This window comes from Panicum hallii, chromosome 7 (genome assembly GCF_002211085.1).
Source record: "Panicum hallii strain FIL2 chromosome 7, PHallii_v3.1, whole genome shotgun sequence".
NCBI classification, from domain to species: Eukaryota; Viridiplantae; Streptophyta; class Magnoliopsida; order Poales; family Poaceae; genus Panicum; species Panicum hallii.
This window is the reverse complement of record NC_038048.1, coordinates 44527716-44551680: the sequence shown is the minus strand read 5'-3', so window position 1 is coordinate 44551680 and position 23965 is coordinate 44527716. Positions and strand designations below refer to the sequence as shown.

The 23965-nt window shown below is 45.4% G+C and overlaps 3 protein-coding genes across 4 annotated transcripts; 2 read left to right on the top strand and 1 right to left on the bottom strand.

Moving 5' to 3' along the window:
- Positions 1-896: 896 nt before the first annotated feature.
- LOC112901535 (peroxisomal (S)-2-hydroxy-acid oxidase GLO3) lies at positions 897-4794 on the bottom strand. 2 transcript variants are annotated; one of them, XM_025970465.1, is made up of 12 exons: positions 4619-4794; positions 3994-4137; positions 3048-3172; positions 2921-2967; positions 2742-2819; positions 2529-2653; positions 2362-2428; positions 2212-2274; positions 1969-2038; positions 1773-1873; positions 1498-1602; positions 897-1394 (listed from the first exon to the last, which is right to left on the bottom strand). In XM_025970465.1, exons 2-12 carry the CDS (start codon positions 4131-4133, stop codon positions 1212-1214), a joined length of 1104 nt encoding a protein of 367 aa, XP_025826250.1. In that variant the 5' UTR covers positions 4134-4137; positions 4619-4794; the 3' UTR covers positions 897-1211. The 2 variants fall into 2 exon arrangements, with proteins under 2 accessions (XP_025826250.1, XP_025826251.1); XM_025970466.1 differs by having other exon boundaries at positions 3994-4133; positions 4619-4742.
- Positions 4795-7594: 2800 nt separating this feature from the next.
- LOC112898961 (exonuclease DPD1, chloroplastic/mitochondrial) lies at positions 7595-11168 on the top strand. Its single transcript, XM_025967288.1, has 4 exons — positions 7595-7831; positions 8628-9151; positions 10150-10355; positions 10733-11168. The coding sequence occupies exons 2-4, from the start codon at positions 8706-8708 to the stop codon at positions 10933-10935; spliced, it is 855 nt and encodes a 284-aa protein (XP_025823073.1). The 5' UTR covers positions 7595-7831; positions 8628-8705; the 3' UTR covers positions 10936-11168.
- Positions 11169-17872: 6704 nt separating this feature from the next.
- On the top strand, positions 17873-22550 carry LOC112899574 (probable polyamine oxidase 2). The gene is made up of 10 exons (XM_025968092.1): positions 17873-18047; positions 19996-20108; positions 20234-20322; positions 20415-20528; positions 20620-20707; positions 20793-20878; positions 20973-21075; positions 21166-21263; positions 21356-21785; positions 21876-22550. The coding sequence occupies exons 1-10, from the start codon at positions 18035-18037 to the stop codon at positions 22191-22193; spliced, it is 1452 nt and encodes a 483-aa protein (XP_025823877.1). The 5' UTR covers positions 17873-18034; the 3' UTR covers positions 22194-22550.
- Positions 22551-23965: the final 1415 nt, after the last annotated feature.

Sequence of the window (23965 nt, the reverse complement as noted above, 5' to 3'; positions counted from 1 at the left end):
ATAGACCATGAAATATATTTTTATAGATATTTGATATTATAGATGTTAATTTTTTGTTATAAATTTGATCACTTCGATAGGTTTTATTTAGAATAAAATTAAACAATATATAATTTGGAACGAACAAAAGGATGCAAGGATGCAGAGCCTCTGCCATGGGTTCTTTTTTGGATAGAGGAAGCTATTGATATCAGGTATTTACATCAGGGATATAAAATTACGGTGGCCACGGGCCTACTTTGTTGCGCGTGAATCTATCAGGAGCACAAGAACAGCCGGTGTCTGACACTACTGAATCTACGAACCCATGTATGCCAAGGTGTTCAGGTTCAGCAGCCCGGCGAGTTTCAGTATCACAAACACGAACCATCAACAAAGAGCGAGACTACAGCCGAGAGCGAAAGATCCTGTCACCCTCGGTGCTGACGTGGTCGCGTGTGATCTCCTTCAGCGACGTGCAGCCACTCAGCGCCATGGCGGCCTCAAGCTCGTCCCTCAGCATCTGCAGCGCCTTCCTCACACCGGCCTCGCCGTCCACGGCGAGGGCGAACAGCACGAGCCTTCCAATCTGACAGAGGACACGCATGATGCCTTACATGTCAACAATGTTCTACTGTCAGAATAATCCACCAGGGAGCTTAATGCAAATACTCCTGAGGCTCCCAATGCCAATTGCCAAGGCCTTGAACACGTTAGTGCCACGGCGGATGCCGCTGTCAAGGAAGGAAACACATGAGCACGGCCTTTTGCTTCTCAAACCTGAATTTTCCCTGCCACAGTGAGTTATCACTGGACTGAAGAGATCCAGGGCAGCTGTGTAAACGTGCCTGTGATTGGTCGGCAGTGTGGTGTGTGGAGTCTCACAAGCAGTGGTGTAGTATTGTAGAACTATGGAGTTATTATCTTCCACGGTAAAAATCAAAAGGGAACCCAGCAAGGCCCAAACTTCAGAAACTCCTTTTCCATTGGCAGAAGCCCGGAATCAATCACCTATCCAAACCGCCAACTGCAACACCGCTGCAAAACGTAACGAACAGGCACACACGCGTACACAGCCTCCTTATTTGCCTGACATCACACGGAAGCATAATAGCTACAAGCTTGCAGTATCTCGAATCGGCTAATTAACGTACACACATCTTCAGGGGACAGTTCGATCGATCGATCGATCATCGCATCAGGGCTGAGCTGAACTGCATGCAGCGCACGCTCTACAGCCGCGAGCGGCCGATCCGGTCGCCGTCGGTGATGACGTGGGCGCGGGTGATCTCCCTCAGCGACGTGCAGCCGCTGAGCGCCATGGTGAGCTCCAGCTCGTCCCTCAGCATCTGCAGCACCTTCCGCACGCCGGCCTCGCCGTCCACCGCCAGCGAGAACAGCACTGGCCGCCCGATCTGCAGCAGCGTCAGTTACTCAGTTGTCAGGCTGAATTAAAATACTCTGCATTGCGAGATCAGATGCTTGCAACGGTGTCAGCAGTGGGTCATGTGAGCTTACGAATACTCCTGAAGCTCCCAGCGCCAGGGCCTTGAACACGTCCGTGCCACGGCGGACGCCGCCGTCGAGGAACACCGGCAGCCGGCCCTTTGCTTCCCTGACGACCTGAACTCGCATGACAGTTTTCTCAGAATCTCAGTAGGCATTGAGGATGGAAATTAAGGAAGTTTTCAGTCGCCTTTTTATGAAGGGTCTATATTATTCACACTGAATCTCTCAGTACGTTTCTCAAACGTAATTTATGAAGTTCTGAATAGAGGAGATTGGTTGGGTACCTCTTCCAGGCAGCTGATAGTCGCAGGAACATAATCTAGCTGGCGTGCGCCGTGATTGGACACGATGATCCCAGCAGCGCCATATTCGATTGCAAGTCTAGCTGCATTGCATACATGTTGCGTGTGATTACAGGCCATAACAATAGCTGATGTGAAAGTGGAGCTGCACCTCAAAAGTCTGAAACTAAACACTTACTGTCTTCTGCAGTCACGACTCCTTTCACTAGGATCGGCAACGAGGTAATTGTCTGCAGCCACTTGACGTCCTGCATTGTGCATCACTAGTTATCAGTGTTTTATTGCCACATAAAACACTGAAATACAAGTAGAGTAAGAGCCTAATGCATTTATGTTTTTTAGGACTTTATCCCATCTATGTTAAAAGTAAGATTGTTTCTTGTATGAAACTAAGGAAGCTACCAGAGTGTACGAATAATACCTTCCAGGAAAGGGTGCGGTCCACTTGACCAGCAACATAAGAAGCAAGGCCAGAATCATTTGTCTGATACATCACAAAATATTTGGTAAGAAGATCTGAACAAATAGATACATTTTTGCAGTCTTATGTCAAGCTCAGTTTTCAGGTGACCTTGTCCATCGTGCCAAGATCCAGGTCTTCAAAGTTTTTCAGCACCAGATGTGGAGGTAAGGTGAATCTGCATGTTTTCAGATTACATATGCCGTCGGCAAACTCTGAATGGAAACAAACAACATTTCATCCATACAACATATTGGGTTCAGTTGTTATATTTGCACCTATTTTTAATATCAGCTTCTCTGCGGCCAAGCCTTGGAGTGTCAACAGTGAGTGCAATAGCCTTAAAGCCAGCCATTTCAGCCCTTTTCACGAGTTGCCGCACTATATTCCTGTCCTTATAGACCTGATGGAGACGGTGATACATGCAAAGGTCAGTCAGATGAACACAACACAAGCAATGCTTCTTGTAATTTCATGTCGATAATGCATACATAAAGCTGGAAGAAACGTATCCCTGGCCCAACTGAGTTAACCTCTTCAACGCTAGAAGTAGACCATGAGGACAATGTCTGGAAAAACATAACGAACAGTCATAGGATCAGGCGATCAGCACAACGGATTAGTGTTTGGTGATAACAGAGGTGTCACAAGCATTTGTGATCTTTCAAACCATTATTGTTCCTGCTGAGGCTGCTGCTCTTGCCGTAGCAAGCTCTCCTGCATTCCAGATTATTTCTGCGTGAGAATTTTTCTTTGGAAAATGAGTACAAAACTGTAATTGAACATTTTGTCTGGACCTTCAGGATGAGCCATTTTCTGCATGGCTGAGGGAGCAATCATGATAGGCATGGAAATGTTGAAATCCAAGATATTTGTGGCCATGTCAATGTGGGAAACGTCAATCAGTATGCGTGGTCGAAACCTATAATCATTTGACATGGAAAGATAAAGTGAGCTTCTTCGAGAAGAAAATACAGATTGATATATTTCATATTAAAATTGTCACGTATAATATTTCCTTTCTCAAGCTTCAACTGTTAGCGGTTTTTTAAGGGTGTGGACTGTAGACAATAAACTATTGATTTTTGTCAATGCCTGTTTTGTAGATAATTAATCCATACACTTATTACACAAATCCTTTTTTAATCTCCAGAATCATTGGTACAAAACATTCGGAGTTCAATCGCATTATCAAAGAGCTGAAGCCCATGGTAAATATATTTGCACATGTACATGCATTACTGGTGTCATGTGTCTTATCTGAAAGTACCTAATGAAGTTGCCATCTTCTTTTGACCATCCAGACCACAAGTCACAAGACTCATCTGATCTCTTGTCCTCTACTCAACGTGATTGGTTCACTTTTTCTACAATTACTTATACTAATGAAAGACAAGTTTATCCCCTTGGACTAAAAAAATTGGACAAAACTACCTCAGACTAATTGTCGTCATGGAGCTGTGTGTTTTCCACAATGGCTGGAGGCACCTCTGTGCCGTCTCCTATCCTTTCTCCAAAATCATTTAGACTAATACATGGTTGTCAACTCACATGACAGTTTCTATCAGATATCAAAGTTCAAAAGTATACTTCTTCTGAACGTTTTCCATAAAGTTCCTTACTTTTGGTAAATTATTGGCTAGTGATGTGAACAAAACAAGAACAGTTGAACCTGCACGGTGCTACCAAGCGAATACAGCTAAGAGTCTAGGGCCAGCTATTTTGGAGGGTAGCTTAGCTTACAGAATTCTGGAGAAGGCCTCCCTGTTCTCCTTGAGAGTCCACTGATCTTCTGCACCGGAGGCGTAGTAGTCGTACACCATCTTCGGCAGCTTCTCCTTTGCGAGCTTCTCATACTCGGTGACATTTGTGATCGACTCCATCTTTCTGACCAAATAATTGTCACAGTAAGTTTCAGTTCATCGACAGTCCAAACAAGTTCTGATCTGCTAATGGCAACACACTCCCCTCCCCATCATCAAAAGCAGCTGATGCCCAGTGGAGCCTGATGATGGAAAATGACAAGAAAAGATGGGAGTGCCGTATGGTTCAACACAGAGGAATCAAGAAAGACCAAAATCGAAACCTGGACAAAGTAATAAGACCCCTGAATGATTCATGGAATCAAACGTTCTTTCTAACCTAGCAGCATCTCAAAATACATCATTAATCAGCACTGCAACGACGCAAATCGATCCAAGTGATTTCAACAACCGAAGGAGGAACCGAGGAAGGATCGACCCATCCTTTCGCAGAATTGCACGCCGACGAGAAACGCATAAAAGAACAGGATCCAGCCGGCCGGGAGAAAGAAGCCGAATGAAATGATCAGATGCGAAGATATCAGGGGAGGATCGGAAGAACTCACTGAGGGCAATGGAAGCCGAAGCGGTCGAGGCTGCGACGGCTGCCCGTGTGCCTCGGAGTGGTGGATTGGATTCGAGCAGGGGTCTGGTGCTGTGGCCGTGGGGCCGTGTGGGTATTTAAACCCTCGAGCCTCAGATGGTCCGGTGCGGTGGTCACTGTTGTGCGCCCGTGAAGGCCGAGTTGAGTTCGCACCGGCATGCCATGTATGCATTGCTGAATGAACAACTAGACCAGCTATTCAGAGAAAGGTTCAAACCAGTGCGTGATACGGTAGCATGTTGTTTTCTGTCCCTGCACTGCGATTTTTTTTTTTTTTTGCTATCCGGCCTCTGCTTGTTGCAATATCGCAGGTAATCCGACAGCACGAGGCACGCACATGGATGCTCGAGGACAGGATACAGCAGAGGACGCCAACTTGAGTTTTGAGTTCAGCGCTTGTCTCTGCCGCATAAAACGCCATCAGATTCCTGCCATTTCTGCATTGTCAGCGCGTCACTTCTGCTGGTTGTTCATGAGCAGACACAATTCGTTTGTGCGGCATCCAAAGCGCATGCATGGAATCTTATGTCCAGTCCGAACTGCTACTCCGTATCACATAAAAGCATTTCAACTTGTGGACGCAGACTCTGGTGTGGCGTCTCAAGTCCCAACTGGACAGGCTGATGTGTCTAGTTGGACTTCAGCAACTAATTTACTAATCAGCCACGCTTGCGTCTTCTTTTCCGAGACCAATCGGGTATGCTTGCGTTAGGTTCTGTTGATGCATTGCATGTTGTTGTTAGTGCATAACCATGGGGTAAACATGAGCGTAAGTTAGGGGTTATGACGTCTTAACACTGTCCTCACTCCTTTCTGAAGAAAGTAGAATAATTCCACTATGAATTGTATTGGAGCATTTGCCATGCTTAAATTGCACACGGCAAGGCAATATCAACCAGGCATCTGCTTTTATCACAAAAACTAAAAAACAAGCATCTGCAAGTCCACTCATATTCAAGTGATATCACTAGGGAACTATCTAGGTAATTAAGGCTAACTTCAAAGCTATAATCAGTCCTAAAACCCTGCCAATTGTGATCTTTACAAGGTTTTAATAAACCGGATCTGAATAGTAATACTACGCAGATCCGCATGCCAAACGGATCTCTGTTTTTGAGACTTGATGTTTTTTTTAAAAAAAAAAAGTTTGAGACTTGCTGTTAGACCTGACAATCGGAAGAATAACTTTTTTTATTTTTTATTTTTTTTGCGAAGAGGAAGAATTACTAATATTGCAAAGAAAAACAGCTCTGTACCTATAAAGACAAAACTACACTAGAAATTTATGCATAGAACTGTCAGCTATCTCTACTGCTACAGGACACAACTACAATACATCAGCCTGTCCAGTTGAGACTGTCAGATCCCGTGAAGTAGTAGTATTCCTTTCGCATCTCAATTTGGAGACTGTCAGGTGTTGGTTTTGATGACGTTATTACCTTAGCCTCTACCATTTTTCTTACGCAACAAGGTCCGTGTCAAACTGATGGAGCTATCACCATGTCGGAGTGCATGCGTTATTCAGAAATTTGGATCAGGAGAAGCCTACGTTATATCCAATCCAAGTGATAACATAGTACTGAACTATTTCAGCTGTTTGTGTACTAGTCGTTGTGTTTCAAATAGAGAGCCTGGCTAAGTAGTTGGTTCATTTAGTTTGATTTCGTTGAATTGTGAGAGGTAGAAACAATGATTTTTGCTCTGTCTGCCGAATGTTTTTCTACATCGTATTGCGAACGTAGGCGAAATCACGTTGCAAACTTTGAGCATATAACTAAATATCTATTGTTTAAACTAGTTAAACTTCAGCTGCAGTCTGCAGAGCAAAGTTTCAGGCTTGTTCAACAGAGCACATAGTTTGTCACCTGAACGGTTTCCGGATTCTTTTTTCACAGCAAAACTATGAAAGACTGAATCCTTTTCAGTAAATCAACTCCGAAAGACAGCATTAGCACGCGCCTGTGTTTCGTTAGCCTCTGCACGGTCCAAGATGATGATGGCACCGGCTCCGGTCTCTCCAGTTTGGGCAACATGCCGTCCATCTATATTCATGTGAGATTTTGGACACATTAGACATCGAGAAAAACAGTAGCGTTTTATCTACAGCTACGAGAATCAAAGCTATAATACAGAGATAAGATTGTGCATCGAATTTTGTGGACTGTCACCTATCCTACCTCTACTGCTCAAGCAGGGCAGAGCTACGGTGCAACGACGCCTGATGCCCGGCAAAGATTCTACCAAGTATTCCGTTCACATCTCAAATTGGAGACTGTCAGGCGTCAGCTCGGACGATGCCATTACTTTAACCGCTGTCGTTTCATTTTCTTTAAAACGAGGCGCGTGCCAAGCAACTGCTTGCAGCAACCAGTGAGGAACTCGTCAGAGCGCGCATGCGTTGTTGAGGAGAACGGATCAGCCCACGTCCCGACGGCAAGTGCGACGACCCAGCAGTGGACGTGGGCAAGTAGCCTTGCGCATACACAACGAACACGACAGCTCGTGTGTCGTGGAGGTCGCGTCACGTACGAACTGGAGATGGGTGCAAGAAATGCTAAGCTTCCCAAGTCACTGCGAACGTACAAGGCTGTCTGCTTGGTCTGAAACTACTACTCTACTCTGCGATAAGAAGGCGAAGGGAATCCAGGCACAGCGAGCCTGGGAATTTCATGGAACAGATCAGAAATCGTAGGGACACAGGAGATACTAACCTGGCGATGAAACAGTTTGAGCTATTAGAGCAGTTGCTGCGGGTCACAAAATCCAATCCGCAGATTTGAAAATCTGGCTTCAATTACGAGGAGCAGGCGAGCAGCTGCGGTCCGGATGAGTATCCTCCGCTCTCATCCGCTGACGTGTGGGCCCGAACCCTAGCATCAGCAACACCAAAACCTCCTCGCAAAGGAAAAAGAAACGCCCGGTCCCGGTAGCCGGAACTGCTCGCGATTTTTCACCGCAGCACATCACGAAGCAGCTGCAACTGTGGCCCACTCTACAGTAGCACGCTCCCTCCTCCCGTTCATGGACGAGTCCCCCCTCCCCGTCCATACCTCGCGTACGGTTGCCACTCCCTCCACCTTGAACCCTCGCCCAACCAAAAACCCCTCCCCCGCCACCGCCAGCGACGACTACGGCGGAAGGGGGCGCGGCCTCCCCGATGGGCGTGTCCTAGCTGGTAAGCGCCTCCTCCTCCTCATCTCCTCTGTTGGGTTGTGGATGCGCTAGTGCGCGTATTCGTACGCGCCCCACTAGCATCCCCTTTCCTTGTGCTACGCGTACGCTCCTCGCGTGCGCTCCGGCGTTCGAATTGGATGGGGACCGGATGGGCCGCTTGGATACAAGGTTCAGGGAAGCTTAGGGCCTGGTGATTTGGGGGAAATAGGTGTGACCTTTTTCGCGCGCGGGGGGAGGGGGGATTTGGGGTTTGTAGGATTCGGTGGGAGGTGCTCGCGGGTTGAGCTGCATAAATTTGGGCGCAAGGTGCATCCAGACTCTAGAGTCATTCCAGGAGTGCGCTTGCTGTGCAAAGCAGAAAAAAAATCTTAGGCAAGATCACCACTTTTTAGGAGATATAAGTGCTTAAAGTAGAGGATGCTAGATTGGATGTCTGAGTGGCGGTTGCTGTGTAGTAGTTTTGTAATGCTGCAGAGGTCTCTAGTTTTGATGTGCTGAGTGTTACTTTTGGATCTCTTATAGTCTGGCTTGTAATGAGTTAAAGCAATTCCGCATTCAATAACAAGCTTAGCAATATCTAGAAATACTTCTCATTTGATCACTAGAATATGTGGATCAATTGACTCATTCTAATCCTATAACTTCAGATCATCAGAGGTTCAGACTTCAAATGTTACTTCCTGTCACTGCAAAAATTATTTGGTTGAGTTTTAATCCAAATCTGTTACCATTTTCCGCACTCCAATATCTGTGATGATTTCACTAGGAACTATGAATTGATATCCTTGCATATACAGGTACAGGTGCGATGTGGTTCACCTAAGCCAAAGGAGAACCATTTTGTGTTTTAATTCAAAGTACACATCTCTCGCAAAATGTCACTGGTTCTTCGCTTCAATCTGCTGAGGAACAACATATGGAGCAGCTATCCAGTTAGGTTTCTCAAGCAACTTGCTGGATTTTCATATGAGAAACTGCTTCAGCCTGGAAACTATGAGAAGCGACATTTCACAACAAAGCTTACAGAGACAGCTAGTTGGCACAAAACTGACTCAGCTTCATGTATTCCTGCAATTTCGCCACTGTGGCTTCGACAAACTTCTGAACATGACCAACCTGCAACTATTCTCGTCTTCGATATTGAGACTACTGGTTTTCTCCATGCGGATCATAGAATCATTGAGTTTGCACTCCGCGACCTTTCTGGAGGAATGAATTGCACATTTGAGACTCTCATTAATCCTGAACGGAATGTTCCCAGATATGCTGCAGAAGCCAACAATATTACTACTGAATTGGTCTGCAGGCCTGATGTCCCAAGGTGTGTTGCTCTTCCCTACATCTATGCTATTCTTGATTCCCCCTGCTCCCCCTGTGGTCACATGAATTCACATTAGTTTAGAACGCCGTGTGTTTAGACACTGATATTTGAAGATAAATGTAAAATGACTAGTGAACATTAATTCTGGTGTTATTATCTGAACTTCACAGCTCGTTCAGGTCATCGTGAAATCACAAAAGGCTGTTGCCATAGCAGTTTATTTCAGAAAATAATTAACTACCAATAAAGTTATCAACTATTCACTTTCTTTCAGTGAGATGTCATATGTAGTTTTGGTGTGGTTTAGTTTATAGGATGCACTATTCTTTCATCATCATTATTCTTTATTAGGTAAAGTCATCATCCTCTACTGGATAGCATAAATGCCCAGTATCTTGAATGCATCCTGTTAAAGAAAATGTATCTTGTTATTTACAACTGATGCAAATTGTTGTTACCACATGGAGGCAACTTTAATTATTAACTATTATGTGGCTTGTGTTCTTGGTAGCTCTATTGTATTCATGATGGGGTCATGATCCAGATTTGTTGCAAAGATTTGGTAGATTTTTGTAAAGCATTCATCTTCTGTAAGTTTCCTTTATATATTTTTGTTAGTGAAGTGTAGTTAGGTCATCAGAAGCATGTCTTGTGCACTGAAATCCAATTGGTAAGATATCACCATGCATTAGCCTTAGGAGATATACTCCCAAGTCCCAATTTCTTCATTCCTAAACATGACTCTGTCAACACAGACCATAATATGTTTCTATTTCTGTGACAAAGTAAGTTTGATCATTCAATTTTTTTTTCCTTTTGGCAAAGATCCAAACTAGTAAAGGTTTTTATTATAAGGGTTATTTGCTGACTCTCTGTGTTTGTGCAAAAGAAGGTTTAAAGCTTTGTAATGAAAATTTTATTAAATGTGTTTTCTGTTCGTTAGCAGTTAACTCAATATTTTGCTTACCCATATATGTTTTTTAATTTGATTACCATAGGTTCAGCGATTTACTTCCAATACTACTAGCATATGTTCAAAGTCGCCAAGCTCCTGGCAAGCCAGTTCTGTGGGTTGCTCACAATGCAAAACAATTCGATGTCCCTTTTGTTATTCAAGAGTTTGAACGTTGTTCAGCCCAAGTTCCTGCAGATTGGCTGTTTGTTGACAGTCTTTGTTTAGCAAGGAAATTGAAGAAATCAGATGGTACGTTGTCGATCACTCTAACATACCTCTTTGACCAAATAATATTTGCTAGCACCTGTTAAGACAATTCCAGCAGTTCTTTTACCTCTTTGACCAAATAATATTTGCTAGCACCTGTTAAGACAATTCCAGCAGTTCTTTTTGGGGCACTATTTGGGTCTTTTAAAGACTACAACCTCTTTCTATTTGCACATAGTATTAGATTGAAAGTATTTCTGTTGTGATATTGTGTATGAGTTCAGTACCACAACTCAGTTGATCACATTTGGTGCTATTATTTGAACGGTGCACGTGGAATGTTGATCACATATTTTTGTTTTGTTTGCCTTTTATGGTATATCTAAAGCATTTAAGCAGATTTTTCTTTTCTCTTGCAGGAAATATAGGTCTACTAAACTTGAAGGCACTGGGAGAACACTATGGTGTCAGTTCCGAAGGTCCTTCTCATAGAGCAATGCCAGATGTGCAAGCATTATGCGACATTCTCCCAAAAATCACTTTGGGTTTAAAATTAACATGTGACGGTCTCATGAGCGAGGCCAGAAAATTTTACGATTTCAGGAAGGTTTCACGAATGTAAATCTCTGATCTCATTTTTCTTAGTTATAAACTATTTGACTTTTCCCCTATAGGATAACCATATCCTTTACATATCTGAGTGTTGTGCCTCTGGTTTAGCATATCAAATTCTTGATTATCATAGCTTTCTTGTATCAAACATCTGGTATTCCACTTTGATGAATGGAAATGGGGTCGAGCTTCGGTCTCAAAAAAGTACCAAATTCTCAATGATCATAGCTTTCTTGTGTTGAAGTACCTATGTTATGAATGGAATCATCAATATATTCCCTGCAATAAGCATAAAAGCACAATTAATGGAACCATTTGTATTGACATTTGGTGGTATTGATGCTTCCATGGTGGCTTAAGTATGGATTTCAAGTGTATGAACAGGCGGAAATTCCTTTTGTTATCTAACTTGCATTAGCTTTACTCAGGAGCTGATGTAAAGAAAACTTATGTGTGCTTATTCTAGTATGGTATATGCTGTTTATATCTTTCAAACTTAGCAACAAAAATACACTTTGGTGAAGTATTTCAGCCTCTATGGTCATCTTATCCCATAGCATGCATCATAATATCATACTGATTCCACTCACTTGTTGGAATTGATTGAATACCTCACTTGGGGTTGGATTTATCATTTGATTGGGCCACCGAAAAGTTTAGTATATGCAACTGGCTGGAGTGCACACAAAATGCTTGGGGTTTGCGATTGAGCAACTTGTTCTGGGCTCATCTTTCTGGCACACAAAATGCTTTGTCACTGTGTCATGGTTTTGTATTGATTGGGTTCTCTGAATGTGGGTGAGCTTCATTATTCCCTGCATACATCTAATTTGCTCGCCGTGCAATGCGACTTCTTTGGTTCCACTCGCTCGTGCGTATTTTGCATTATAATCAACCCTTGATGACCTCAGGCTGTTATGATTTGCTTGCTTATTGTACTTGTCAAACGCTACTCGGTGAAAAATATCGACTGGTCACTGATGGTTGGCCAAGCCAGATGCTGCTTCTGCCTGTACCTGGTTTGTTGTGGGCCTTTTCTTGTTTGCCAGTAGGTACCAGTCCCATGTTAGGATGTGTTTGGCACTGCTTTTCCTGTGGACCAGTTTCTGACAGCAGCCTGGGTCGAAAATTGAAGGAATAAATCATTATATTTGCTAGTATTGCTGAGCTATCAATATTCCTGTCTGTTTGGTGAAATAGTTGTCTTCTGTGCACGTGTTATCTTATCTGATTATCTCCTGCTTGATTGGAGCGTTTGTAGTTCTTTATGTAGGTTTTAATTTGTGTTTGAGTGCCTAGGATCATCTTATCTCCTACCTAAGCTTAGAAGCATTTTTTACGTCAGATATTGTGTAGCTTTATGTACTTTAAACCTAAGTTCTCCATAAAAAAGTGTTTCTTTGTTTTGAACCCTTGGTTGGGGACATGCGTGTTGCACTGATGGCAGATGACAACGGAGCAACCACTCGACCCCTTTAGCAGCTGATTTGTAGCTGATTTGGGTGGGTTCCTTGCACATGAGCAATAACATCATCTGTTAGGTTAGAAGGCTGCATGCGCCCTTGAGTGCCACTTTAAATTGTTCACTTTACTTAAAATTACGTATATGTGGGTGGCTCCTGATGCCCATTAGACTAGTTTACTTTTGCAAATTGCGTCCAAACGGTTGACTTTTTCACAGTGTGTATGCTTTTCTAAACAATCCTGGTCTTTAAATTTCCTAATCCATATTTGTGCTATGGACGCATTTTTTTTCCCTCACAAAGGGTGAACTTACAAATCCGTCCGCCAAAGTGCCACAACTCTGTCCGAACGAGCCGGAGAAGTGAGCGCTGAAGTGACCTGCTACGGGTTCGGTACCTGCTTCTTGTTCAGTGTGATTGCTTGCACTCTCGATTACAGTTACTGCTGATCTTGGAAACAGTAGTACTGCTTCCCTTCTGTTACGGAGGAAAAACCAAATCTTCTTGCTCATGATCTTTGCCTCTTTAGCGTGTTAATCAGAGTGTCAGGCCATGAATCGATCGCGGATGCTTCCAGAGCCTCTCTCTCTCTCTCTTTCCCCGGTTCGGAAGCAAGCTTTTTTTTTTCTTTTTGAAGGAAAGGAAGCAAGCTTTGTGCTCGGGCCATGTGTCTCGCAAGGCCGGTGGTCGTTTTCTTGCAAGTACAGGTACAGCCGCGTTTTCTTGACTCTTGAACTTTGTCAAACAACTCTGCGAACTTTTTGCACTCCCAAGAAGTCTGTAGTACTGCTAAGAGAAAAAAGAAATCTGTGCGGTCGGTGGGATGATCCGCTGACGCAGCGGCCAGGGAGGCGGCACACGCATGCGTGGCTCGATCCTCGCCCACACCTTGGGGATGAGCTGGGCTCCACCTCCAGGACCTCTGAACGTGTCGAGTTGGCCGGTGCATGCGTTCGTATATATACGTACGTACATGCCCCCAACGTCGACCTTGTCTTGTTCCGCGGCCATGACGCGAACGTCGTACCGAACGTGATCTATCCGCCCTCGTCACGACCACGATGATCTCGTTGCGATCCCAGTTTTTTCCTCCCCTTTTTGTGAAGAAATCCCTGATTAATATTTAAAATTCGCCACGGGTGCAGTCGCATTTTGCCGCCTTGTATGAAAGCGTAAAAAAGGGGGGGAAAAAGAGAGAAAGAGTACATGTGTGCGAGATGGTGACAGTATTGGCACGCGCAGCATGTGCTCGACTGATCGCCCGGTACGCGTCCGGGCCGCCGGGGCGGGGTCCTCCGCCATGCCACGCGCGCGACGCGGTTGCGTTGCAGTGCCGGAGCGGCAGGGTGAGTGTGGGATCTCGCCGGCGCAGATCGAGCACGGGCAGCACGGGCGCGCGCGGTAGAGCCGATCGAGCATGGTCACGAACTCACGATGGTGGCATGGCATCCATCGACCGGGTGCGCGAGACCAGCAGCAAGGCGTACGACGCTAGTACGAGGCCAACCCGTGCCCGCGTCTGGTGGCAGCATCGCATGCATCGGCCACCGCGCGGCCATTTGGCCCGCCTCGGGGCACACCACGAACGCGCGCGCCCCGGGTGCGCGCCCTCGCTCTCTCTCTCCGAGCGATTCCGATCTCCTCTGCGGGAGTCACGGGGTCGCTCACGAGCCCACGGCTGGTTGCCCGCGGGGACGTCGCCACCTGGGAGAGGACTTCTCGGAAGTCTGAAGGCAGGCAGGAGTCGTCCCGCCGTCTGCGAACGCGCGGCGGCTGCGTGGCGTGCGCGCGGTTGCTTGGCGACGAACGCATGGTGTGACCGGTGGCCACCGCGTGGGTGGGCCGCTGCTCACGCACTCTGCGCTGCCGGGCGGGGCAGCCGCCGACCGGCATTGGTCACGGTGCACGGCTCTGCTCGTACACTCCCTGTTGCCATGGCGCGAGCGAGGATGCTCGTCAGGATTGCTTGTGATAAGGTTGGTCCGTTGGCGACCAATGCGCTCTCCGAACTGTCCGCCCGGCGGTCCTAACTCCTGAGCAGGAGATGACCGGTGTCCAAATCATTTGACACAAGACCACGATCCCCCTGAAATCATTTCACGCGAGGAAGTCGCTACCGGCTGCCCTACTCGTCACGTGAACGAACTAGAGATCGATCTGGTGGTGGCGCAGGACGCATGAGCAAAGAAGCTCATTAGCGGAACGACGAGGTTGGTGGCACCGGCACCGGCTTCTTCCCGTCCGTCGGTTGCGCTTCCGCCACGCCCCACGGACAACTCGGGCGCGGACGGCTTGCGCGCGTGTCCGGCGAGCTCTCAGCCCACAGCCCCACCGGTCCCGGGTGCCCGACGGTACGAGCCGGCCAGGCCACCCATCGCCGGCCAACACGCCCCGCGTCCTGGCCGACAGCACTGGCCACTGGCCCCGCCGGCACGCCGACGCTAGCTACCTCCGCTCGTTTTCCCCATGCGCAATGCAAAAGCGATCGAGGTGCTAGTATATTTGTGTAAACCCATTCAGAAGTCGTATATAAACATGGAACTCTGAAAAAGGTCAAATATAAACACATGAAGTCTCAACCTGAAGGCTCTCCTTCCCGAAAGCTGGAAGAAGCATCGTATCGTATCCGGTGCCTGTGGCGACAAATCACACGGCCGCCGAGCTTCATCCATGGCGCCTCTTTCTATCTCCCTGCAGTTTTGTTTTAGACCTGGCAGTTACGTTGGCATTGCCTTTTCCCTTCACGATGACGCCACCACCCTTTCTACTTCTAACACGTGAAAAATCAGGCCCTTTGGTCCTTTCAAAAATAAAACAAAAATCAGGCCCCCTTTGCCATCAGCCCTCCTCACATCGTAAAAAATCTAATATATATACACTCGTGTGTAGCTACTCTCACCATCAGTATACCAGTGTGCGTATGTCCGCATACTCATTTATCACCTTGAGTATGTTCATATACTAATTCTAAGATACTTCAAAAGGATATATACAAAAAATTTTAAAAGCACCCTATTTTTAAATATATTATAATTATATCTTATTACTATATATAAAAATTAGCATGTCCACATGCTGTACGTATGGTCACGTACCAAACATATATATCATACTAGTATCATCATATACTTCATGTACATGCTCTTTGTTAGGTCAGATACGTCCTACATCATGAGATACACATGTAAGAGTAGTTACAACTACGTGTAGAATGGATTATTTATATATATGTATATGTATACATATATGTGTGTGTCTAACAACGATACGGTGTGCGATTTGATACGACTCTGCTGGTTTCTGCGCTTGATCCGCCTATCGACCGTATTGTTACGTTATTCTCATTGGTCCAGCGTGAAAGGCGCATGTCATGCAGATCAATACCCACCGGTACGGTGCGTGTCGGTACCCGGCAGGCGAGTGTACGTTCTTTTCATCTCACTGCACGTCTCGCTGCTGTTGCATCGATCGGCACGTTTCACCGGCCCGGAAAGCGCCAACACGCAACGCAAGGCATGCAAGGCAGTAGTGCAGCGTGTCCCTTGTCACTGTGCTTGGGAAGGAAACGAGAGGCTGAATTGACCCCTGAAAAATGACGGGGAACACGTCAAATAATATTGCCACTGACAACAACGTGCGGAATTCTAAATATTTTGTAAAACATAGCAGTACCACTACTACTACGTGCTCTCCACACATGCCTCTTTCGCCGTCGCTTTTGCACATGCTGTCGTCCATCCCCGTGCGTGGCCCGTCGCCTGAGAGCGAGTTGGAAGAAAGAGATCCTTCGCCGCACAGCTCCCTCGTGCTCGATCGACGGACGATGGCGCCTCTTTCGCCGTCGTTTTTGTGCCGTTAAATCCCGCGCCCCTCACCGCCGGCGGAGCAACGAGCATCGGAGCACGCCGGGCACGGCGTGAACGGACGTGTGTGCGCTCGCGCGGCCACGCGCGTGCACAAACGTGCAAGGGATCGGATGCCGTCGCGTTCGCTGTAAGTAACCGAGGAGGACTCCGTGTCACTGTGCTACCGCTGCTCGTAGTGACGTGGAATAATAATTTTTCATAGTGGAATCTCATGTCACAAGCTTATCCCTAATAAACCTTCTGCATTGAGCTCATATCGGTGACCATTGGCTCCAGCGATCGCTCTTTAGCAGCTCAGCTCCTAATTCAGGATGCTTTGGCCTAATAAGCTTCGCCCTCAGTCACCATCATACGCGCTCGCCTCCACTAACACACTATTAGCTCCAAATATTATTAATAATCACCAGAAATTTATTCGCGAAACATTTGTAAGAAGAAAGAAATAGCATGCATCACGCATCCTTCTAGAAACCCCGGTACGCACATTTAAAAAATATATTTATTTACGCCTTCTAACAAAATGCTCTAACATACTCTCTCCGTTTTAAATTATAGTTTATTTTAATAAATTTAGATATATAATTTTTCTATTTATTTAGACATAGTGTATATCTAGATGCATATTAAAATCTATATATTTAAATTTGCTAAAATAATTTATAATTTGGAACAGAGGACTATTGTGGTTTGAGAGGGAGTATTGTTCTAGTTGTTGTTGGGAAGATAAGAAAAATATCGCCTCACCCGTCACATGCGGTGTGCTACGCATGTCCAGCCACCTCGCGCATCAGGGCCGTCAGAAGCTGATCAGACGCTCGAAAATCCCCCAGGTTCGGTGGGGACGGCGGGGCGGGCCCCGGCGGCCGGCCACCCCGAATGGCGGGTAAGGTGACCTGGTGGTGCACGGTACCCTCCCTCGCCGTCCAACGAAGCTATAAATTACGCCCAATCGCCGCACCGGCCCGACCATCCAAACGCGAAAAAGCTCCCCTCCCACCCAAACGGCAGGAAGCACCAGCAGGCAGGACTCTTCCTCTTCCTCCGTCTCCGTCTCCGAATCCCCCGAAATCCTCTCCAGTTCTTCGAGTGTGCCTCGACCCGATTGGTGGACGGAATCCTGAACCGAGGTTTCAAGGTGGGTTTTGTCTCGTGATTTCCCCGAGGAATCTGCGCCTTGCGTCGCGTGATTTTAGCCTGGTTTTCGGGGAGAAAATGGACGGTTTTTTTTTGTGGGGTCTAGCTCCCTGATTGCTCGATCGCCCGTGGCGATTCGGTGGCTTGCGGGGTGCGGGATTCCGTGTCGGTTCCCGCGGGTAGCGTGGCGAATTTTGTATTTGCTCGGCCCCGATTGCTTCGGAGGAATACGCTTTCCCCCTCCAAAATCGCCGCAAATCCTTCGATTTGGTAGCGACTTTCGCTTCCCGCGGAGCGTTTTTGTGTAATAGAAGCGTTGAGATGAAATTTTGTGATGAACTAACTGTTTTGATTCCTCTGATTCTTCAGTGTTGCCAATCGACTCGGCTCAAAAGTTCATGGGATCGTGGGGGTACTGGAAAGTTGTGTGAGATCGACGAGCGGGGACCGTGAATTCCTAGGAGGGCTGCGGCAATCCGGCTGCACGGCTGCATGAACTGTTTCGTCAACCTGGGACTCAACTCGAACTCGAACCACTACGTCGCCTGCCTCCTCATCTTCCTGCTGCATTTCTCCCCTCAGTTGTTAAATCCGTCAAATTCTAATTCAAGTAGTAATCGTGAAGGAGAAGAACAGAGCTGCACAGATGGCGAACAACAGTAAGTTTCTTACTTCTTCTCCAGGAACTCTCTTAGAATTTTGGGCTTGTAGTTGACAGATGTTTTTTCTTCCAATTTTAAGCTTTCGTTGGCAAAAGGAAAATATATCCTATATCAATGCGAATTATTAAGGCTACTCAGTGAAGAATCAATATGTAGAATTTTAATTGCTTGTGGATCTGTTCTTGCTTATTATATGAGATGACGGTTGTTGTGCTGTTGATTAGGTATACATTTGGTGGATCACATGCCCTTTATGGCAATTTTGTGGCAGATTTGAATTTCTCCACCTCAACTTAGCTTCTGATCTTGGTTTTAAAAAAAACTTCTTTTGATAACCCAAAAGATTCGAGGTTCCTATGGTTGTTGGGAGGTGCTGCATGGACCCGATGAAAGGGCCATGAACCATGAAGTCCCATATTCATTTGTCGGTGGTAGGAAGGGAAAAAACAAATAATACTAATAGCTGTCCACACTTTACACTCGTTATACCAATATCTCACGCAAGAGGGGACCAACCACTTGGAAGCTTCTAGGATTTGACCTAGTAGCTCATGGCAAGAACAAGTCCATGTCCATGTGGATTTGTAGACTCCTGTGTTTTTTTAAATAATAAGGAGTGAAGAGACCTTGGATCAGTAAAGTAATTGCTCTGACAAGCCTACCAGTGGTCTTACAACACGGCAATTTTAGTATATATTGATTTGCCACAAAGTCTGATTACAGGAAAAGCATATACCGTGAAGTGATTCTGTGTTCCTGTTAACTGTTAAGTGCCATGCTTTATTCCATGCATGCGCGACCCACATCGTTGTCATGCACACGGACATGGATAGACTAGTCTATGATGATGTTGGCTAGCGGATGTGGTTTGTTTAATTGTTCACTGTCCTCTGGTGCTACAATTTGCATGTAGTTGATACATTCTCGGTACAGATATGCTTGGTGGCCATTAAAGGGGCTTTTTTTTAGTGTCCTGAAGCATATCCGATGTAGGGGTTTCTGCAAGAGTTTTCTACCACAATCCTACCAAGTACCTTGTAATGCCAAGACAAACATTAGCCACAAGACATACCATGCTTCTTTCCCGGTAGATTAATTGCCCATATCTCATCCAAACGCAAGCTAGAAGAGTGTACCAATGACTAATGACCTTGTGTCCTGTCCATGTAGTGGCCCTTATGACCCCCTTGTGGTGATTATGCTATACTTGAACGGACAATCTATAGTTTCTAATTTATATGCTATGAAAATGTTGGAAGAGTCAAGAGTGGCATGTCTTATGTCAGCATCCGCAATATATACAGACCGAGAACACTAGTCAGGCCTCACCTAAATTTGGAGGGATACACGAAAATCTTAAATTGTCCTGTCTTACCTCACCATCATTGTTCTGAGACAGGGGAACATGCCTCACTACTAACCTCCATGGTGGAGGGGGGTAGAGGAGGGTTGATGTGAGAAGAACAGGCGATATCGGCAATTTCACCACTTGGTAGGCTTCTTTTATGTTACTTCTGTATGAACTGGTCTTTTATCATTTGGAGGTAGAAACTCCCCCTTTCTGCTCCTTGGAGCAAACTATCTGTCTTAACGCAGAACCCCACCAGACAAGCAACCATCCAATTGCATCAAATTCTGTAGAAAATTGAACCTGAACATGCTTGCATGTCATCCAAATGGAGATGAGAATGTTTCTTAAGTTTCTTATATGGATATAGTCAGAAAAGCAGAAGCCATCCACCTTTATTCCTTGTGGTTTATGTGTCCAAATGGTGGTACTTCCGGAATAATGAATTTTACTAGAAATGTATTTGAAACCTATTTCTCCTTATCAATATGTGACATATATCTAAACTTATACTTATGAACATATTTTGTATTTAAACATGTTATTTCCTGTGTTACACTTACTGAGATAAAACATTCTACTTTGTCTTCACGTCAGGTTCATATGGTGAAAATGTTAGGAGAAAGTCCCACACACCATCTGCTATTGTTATTGGTGGTGGATTCGCAGGGCTTGCTGCTGCTGATGCGCTCAGGAATGCATCATTCCAGGTAGTGTTTAATGTTAATTATGGTCATGTTCTCACATTGGTGGTGCAATGGCGATCTCTGTATTTCTTTGATGAAAGTGATATGACCCTTTTATGATGCATTTCAATTGTTGCGATGCATTCCAGGTTATTCTTCTGGAATCCCGTGATAGGATAGGTGGCAGAGTTCACACTGACTACTCTTTTGGGTTTCCTGTCGATCTGGGAGCATCTTGGTGAGTTCCATTCTTTTCTTTTTAACTTGCAATGGAAGTTTATTTGAAGGAATGTTATGAACAATTTTCTCTTCATCTTTTTTGTAAATCAGGCTTCATGGCGTCTGTGAAGAAAATCCCTTAGCACCAATAATTGGAAGGCTTGGACTTCCATTGTATCGCACGAGTGGAGATGATTCTGTTCTGTTTGATCATGATTTGGAGAGGTTAAGCTTTGAATCTGGGCTGTTTTATAAATACTTTGAGAGGTGATGGAACTGGATGATGGGAGCTAACTTGTTCTATTGCCCTTTTCAGTTATGCACTCTATGACACTAACGGGCATCAAGTACCACAAGAGTTAGTAGAAAAGATTGGGAAGGTGTTTGAGGCCATACTGGAAGAGGTATTCCCTCCTTTCAATCAGTGGTGCGCTGGTGCCTGTTGATTTTAGGTAGTTTCTTTTATCTAATTTATCCACCCCTGTACAGACTGGCAAATTGAGGGAACAAACCAATGAAGATATGTCTATTGCAAAAGCCATTGCAATTGTTATGGATAGAAATCCACACTTGAGGTTTGTACTATCCAATTTCTGCCTTTCTACAGTGGTTAGCACAAACATACTTGTCATTTAACTGTGTTCTTCATGTATTTACACTTCACAACAGGCAAGAAGGGATTGCTCATGAAGTTTTTCAATGGTATTTGTGCCGTATGGAAGGATGGTTTGCCACTGACGCTGATTCAATCTCACTACAGGGTTGGGACCAGGTATGTTTTCCCCCTGACGCTGTAGTGGCCTGTATTCTTGCATGTGATGAAATTGCTGTGCATTATGTATGACACATTTATGGGGTGCAGGAGGTGCTGCTTCCAGGTGGCCATGGCCTCATGGTTCGTGGATATCGTCCGGTTATAAATACCCTGGCAAAAGGCTTAGATATACGCCTCAACCACAAGTATGCATATGTCATTTTCTTATTCGTTTGCTAAGAAACTGTTGCAGTTTCGTCTGCCATTCCTTCAGTACTGATCCTTCTATTTTCTTTAGGGTTGTTGAAATTGTTCGCCACAGGAACAGGGTTGAGGTTACTGTAAGCAGTGGCAAAACATTTGTTGCAGATGCTGCAGTAGTCGCTGTTCCGTTGGGTGTCCTGAAAGCAAACACTATTAAATTTGAGCCGAGACTGCCACAGTGGAAGGAAGAAGCAGTTAGAGAACTTTCAGTTGGAATTGAGAACAAAATTGTTCTTCACTTCAGCCAGGTTTTCTGGCCTAACGTGGAGTTCCTTGGGGTCGTTTCCTCCAGCACGTACGGATGTAGCTATTTCCTTAACCTTCACAAGGCAACAGGTTACCCTGTTCTCGTTTATATGCCTGCTGGTCGCCTTGCTCGTGACATTGAAAAGATGTCTGATGAGACAGCAGCCCAATTTGCCTTCTCCCAGTTGAAGAAGATCCTTCCCAATGCAGCTGAGCCGGTTAGTTTGCGAACATTATCCTAAATTGCGACTTTTAAAGAATCCTGCTAGAGCATTTCTAACAGCCATGTTTCCTAAAATTTGTTGCAGATAAATTACTTGGTGTCACACTGGGGCTCGGATGAGAACACACTTGGTTCCTACACTTTTGACGGAGTGAATAAGCCCCGTGACCTGTACGAGAAGCTGCGCATCCCTGTGGACAACCTGTTCTTTGCAGGGGAGGCCACAAGTGTCAAGTACACTGGCACAGTGCATGGCGCCTTCTCCACTGGTCTCATGGCAGCTGAGGAGTGCAAGATGCGGGTTCTGGAGCGGTTCAGGGAGCTGGACATGCTGGAGATGTGCCACCCTGCCATGGGCGAGGACAGCCCTGTCTCTGTCCCACTGCTCATCTCTCGGCTCTAAGCGGATCAGCAGTTGTTTATGGGATTAGCACCTGCGAGTATGTTGGACATCCCACTGATTGCTCAAGGGAGGCAGTGCAAGGAGAAAGAATCTCCTCTTGCTTCTCCCCTGCATGAGGCATGTGTTGACATTACTTGTGCGGTGTGCTATATTAATCTTATCTGTATGGGAACCCTTATGTATATTGGGGTCTGTGTTTGATCAAGTAACACGAGCTATCGGGCCATCTTTGTAGAAGATGCCTTATGTATGATGAACACTGTAATACACATATGTTTGGAGTGAAGTGGTTGACTGGCTGATATCTCTCTGCCGCCCATTACTGGCTCTGAGATCAGATGATATGTTTGAACTTGCCATTTTTGTTGCTCATTGGGTTGCTGAAGATTAGTTGTCATTTATTTCTATATATGCATTCTGCACTCCGTACCAACTGGAACTAGTTGGGACTTGGTTATGAATTATGATGGCAGGTTAAGCAAATTCCTAAAGTTAAAGTATGTACATGGATGCATATAAAAAAAGGCAAATCACGTACTAGCTGGGTTAAATCTTTGGAAATTTTCTTTTTGTTTTGTTTTTTTTGAAGGAGGAAGTTCAGTAAGGTATATCATTCCTAAGCCGCAAGTATTTTTTTTATATATATACAACAGAAATGTCTGGATGTGCAGTCAATAGAAAGTGGCCGAAGTAAGAATCCAAAGAGGTAAAGTGGCCATGACGCATCACATGGAAGTTGTCTACAGGTACTCAACTGAACGTGTCAAACATGACGTCCAGTCCACGTCGGATATCCTGAAGCTGGCAACTTGGCCTCTGACCTGATCACAGCGTGTTTCCGAGGGCAAAGGGCTTCCAGCAACAGCTAGTGATATTGACTGGTCACTATTCATTACAACTTAACCCTTTTCCCCCTTGATGTACAAGAATCCGATTTTTCTGATTTTCATCGTCACACTTTGCGCCTACTGGGTTACTGGCGTTGGATGGCATCACGTCTACTCCTCTCAAACGTATGGCCATGGGTTGCCCGCTAATCATCTGAACATGCATGCCAATTGGCCACCAACCAAATGTACCGTCACCGATATTACGCACGTACTGTTCTTAAAAATGACATCTACTGTTCAGTGATTCTGGATTAACAGCTGCTACAAGTTTTCATGTGGATGAAAAACATTCGAACATGGACACTCCAGAACTGTGTTCTAGGTGTTCAGAAGATTTGATCGATCCTTTGGAAAATGACGTGTACGCAAGCAGCCTGGCGATACAGTACGGAAGGGCAGCAAAGCAATCCACCGGCTAGCTAGAGGCGAGCAGTGTCCTAATCCCAAAGGACAGTTGCAGATACGTATATAGGGACAGGGTAACTCCTTGCAATCAATCCCCAAAAGCAGTTGAAAGGAGCCTTGCCCCTCCCCATGAGGATACCTCGCTAGACTAGTCTATCAGAAATTCAGAATGAAGGGACCGGAATCGGCAACTGTCTCTCTATCCTAGGCCGTTTTGGCGCATAATAACCGAATGGACATTTTGAGAGCATTTGCTGTTAAGTTTGTATATCAACACGCCAATGAACATTTCGGTAAATTTTGTGGCTTTGGACCTTTGGTGTTGCATCTTGCATGAAAGACAATTTTATTTGAGAATTCAGGTGCATACAGTCTGAATTGGGAGTTTGGGACAACCTTCCTGAAGGCAATGCGAGGAGATTTTTCAGATCATAGATAGATGTCATGGCAGAAACACAGTGTGGCATCTCTGGGCAC

Bases quoted from the DNA above. Each gene is read 5' to 3' on its own strand.
- LOC112901535 (XM_025970465.1), bottom strand. From the start codon at position 4,133: ATGGAGTCGATCACAAATGTCACCGAGTATGAGAAGCTCGCAAAGGAG. The intron at 2,820-2,920 runs GTTTGAAAGATC...ATGTTTTTCCAG, and splicing joins CCTCAGCAGGAACAATAATG to ACATTGTCCTCATGGTCTAC. The intron at 2,039-2,211 runs GTATTATTCGTA...TGCACAATGCAG, and splicing joins ACCGCACCCTTTCCTGGAAG to GACGTCAAGTGGCTGCAGAC.
- LOC112898961 (XM_025967288.1), top strand. From the start codon at position 8,706: ATGTCACTGGTTCTTCGCTTCAATCTGCTGAGGAACAACATATGGAGC. The intron at 9,152-10,149 runs GTGTGTTGCTCT...TGATTACCATAG, and splicing joins TGCAGGCCTGATGTCCCAAG to GTTCAGCGATTTACTTCCAA. The intron at 10,356-10,732 runs GTACGTTGTCGA...TTTCTCTTGCAG, and splicing joins GAAATTGAAGAAATCAGATG to GAAATATAGGTCTACTAAAC.
- LOC112899574 (XM_025968092.1), top strand. The intron at 20,109-20,233 runs GTAGTGTTTAAT...GATGCATTCCAG, and splicing joins TCAGGAATGCATCATTCCAG to GTTATTCTTCTGGAATCCCG. The intron at 20,529-20,619 runs GTTAAGCTTTGA...TGCCCTTTTCAG, and splicing joins TTTGATCATGATTTGGAGAG to TTATGCACTCTATGACACTA.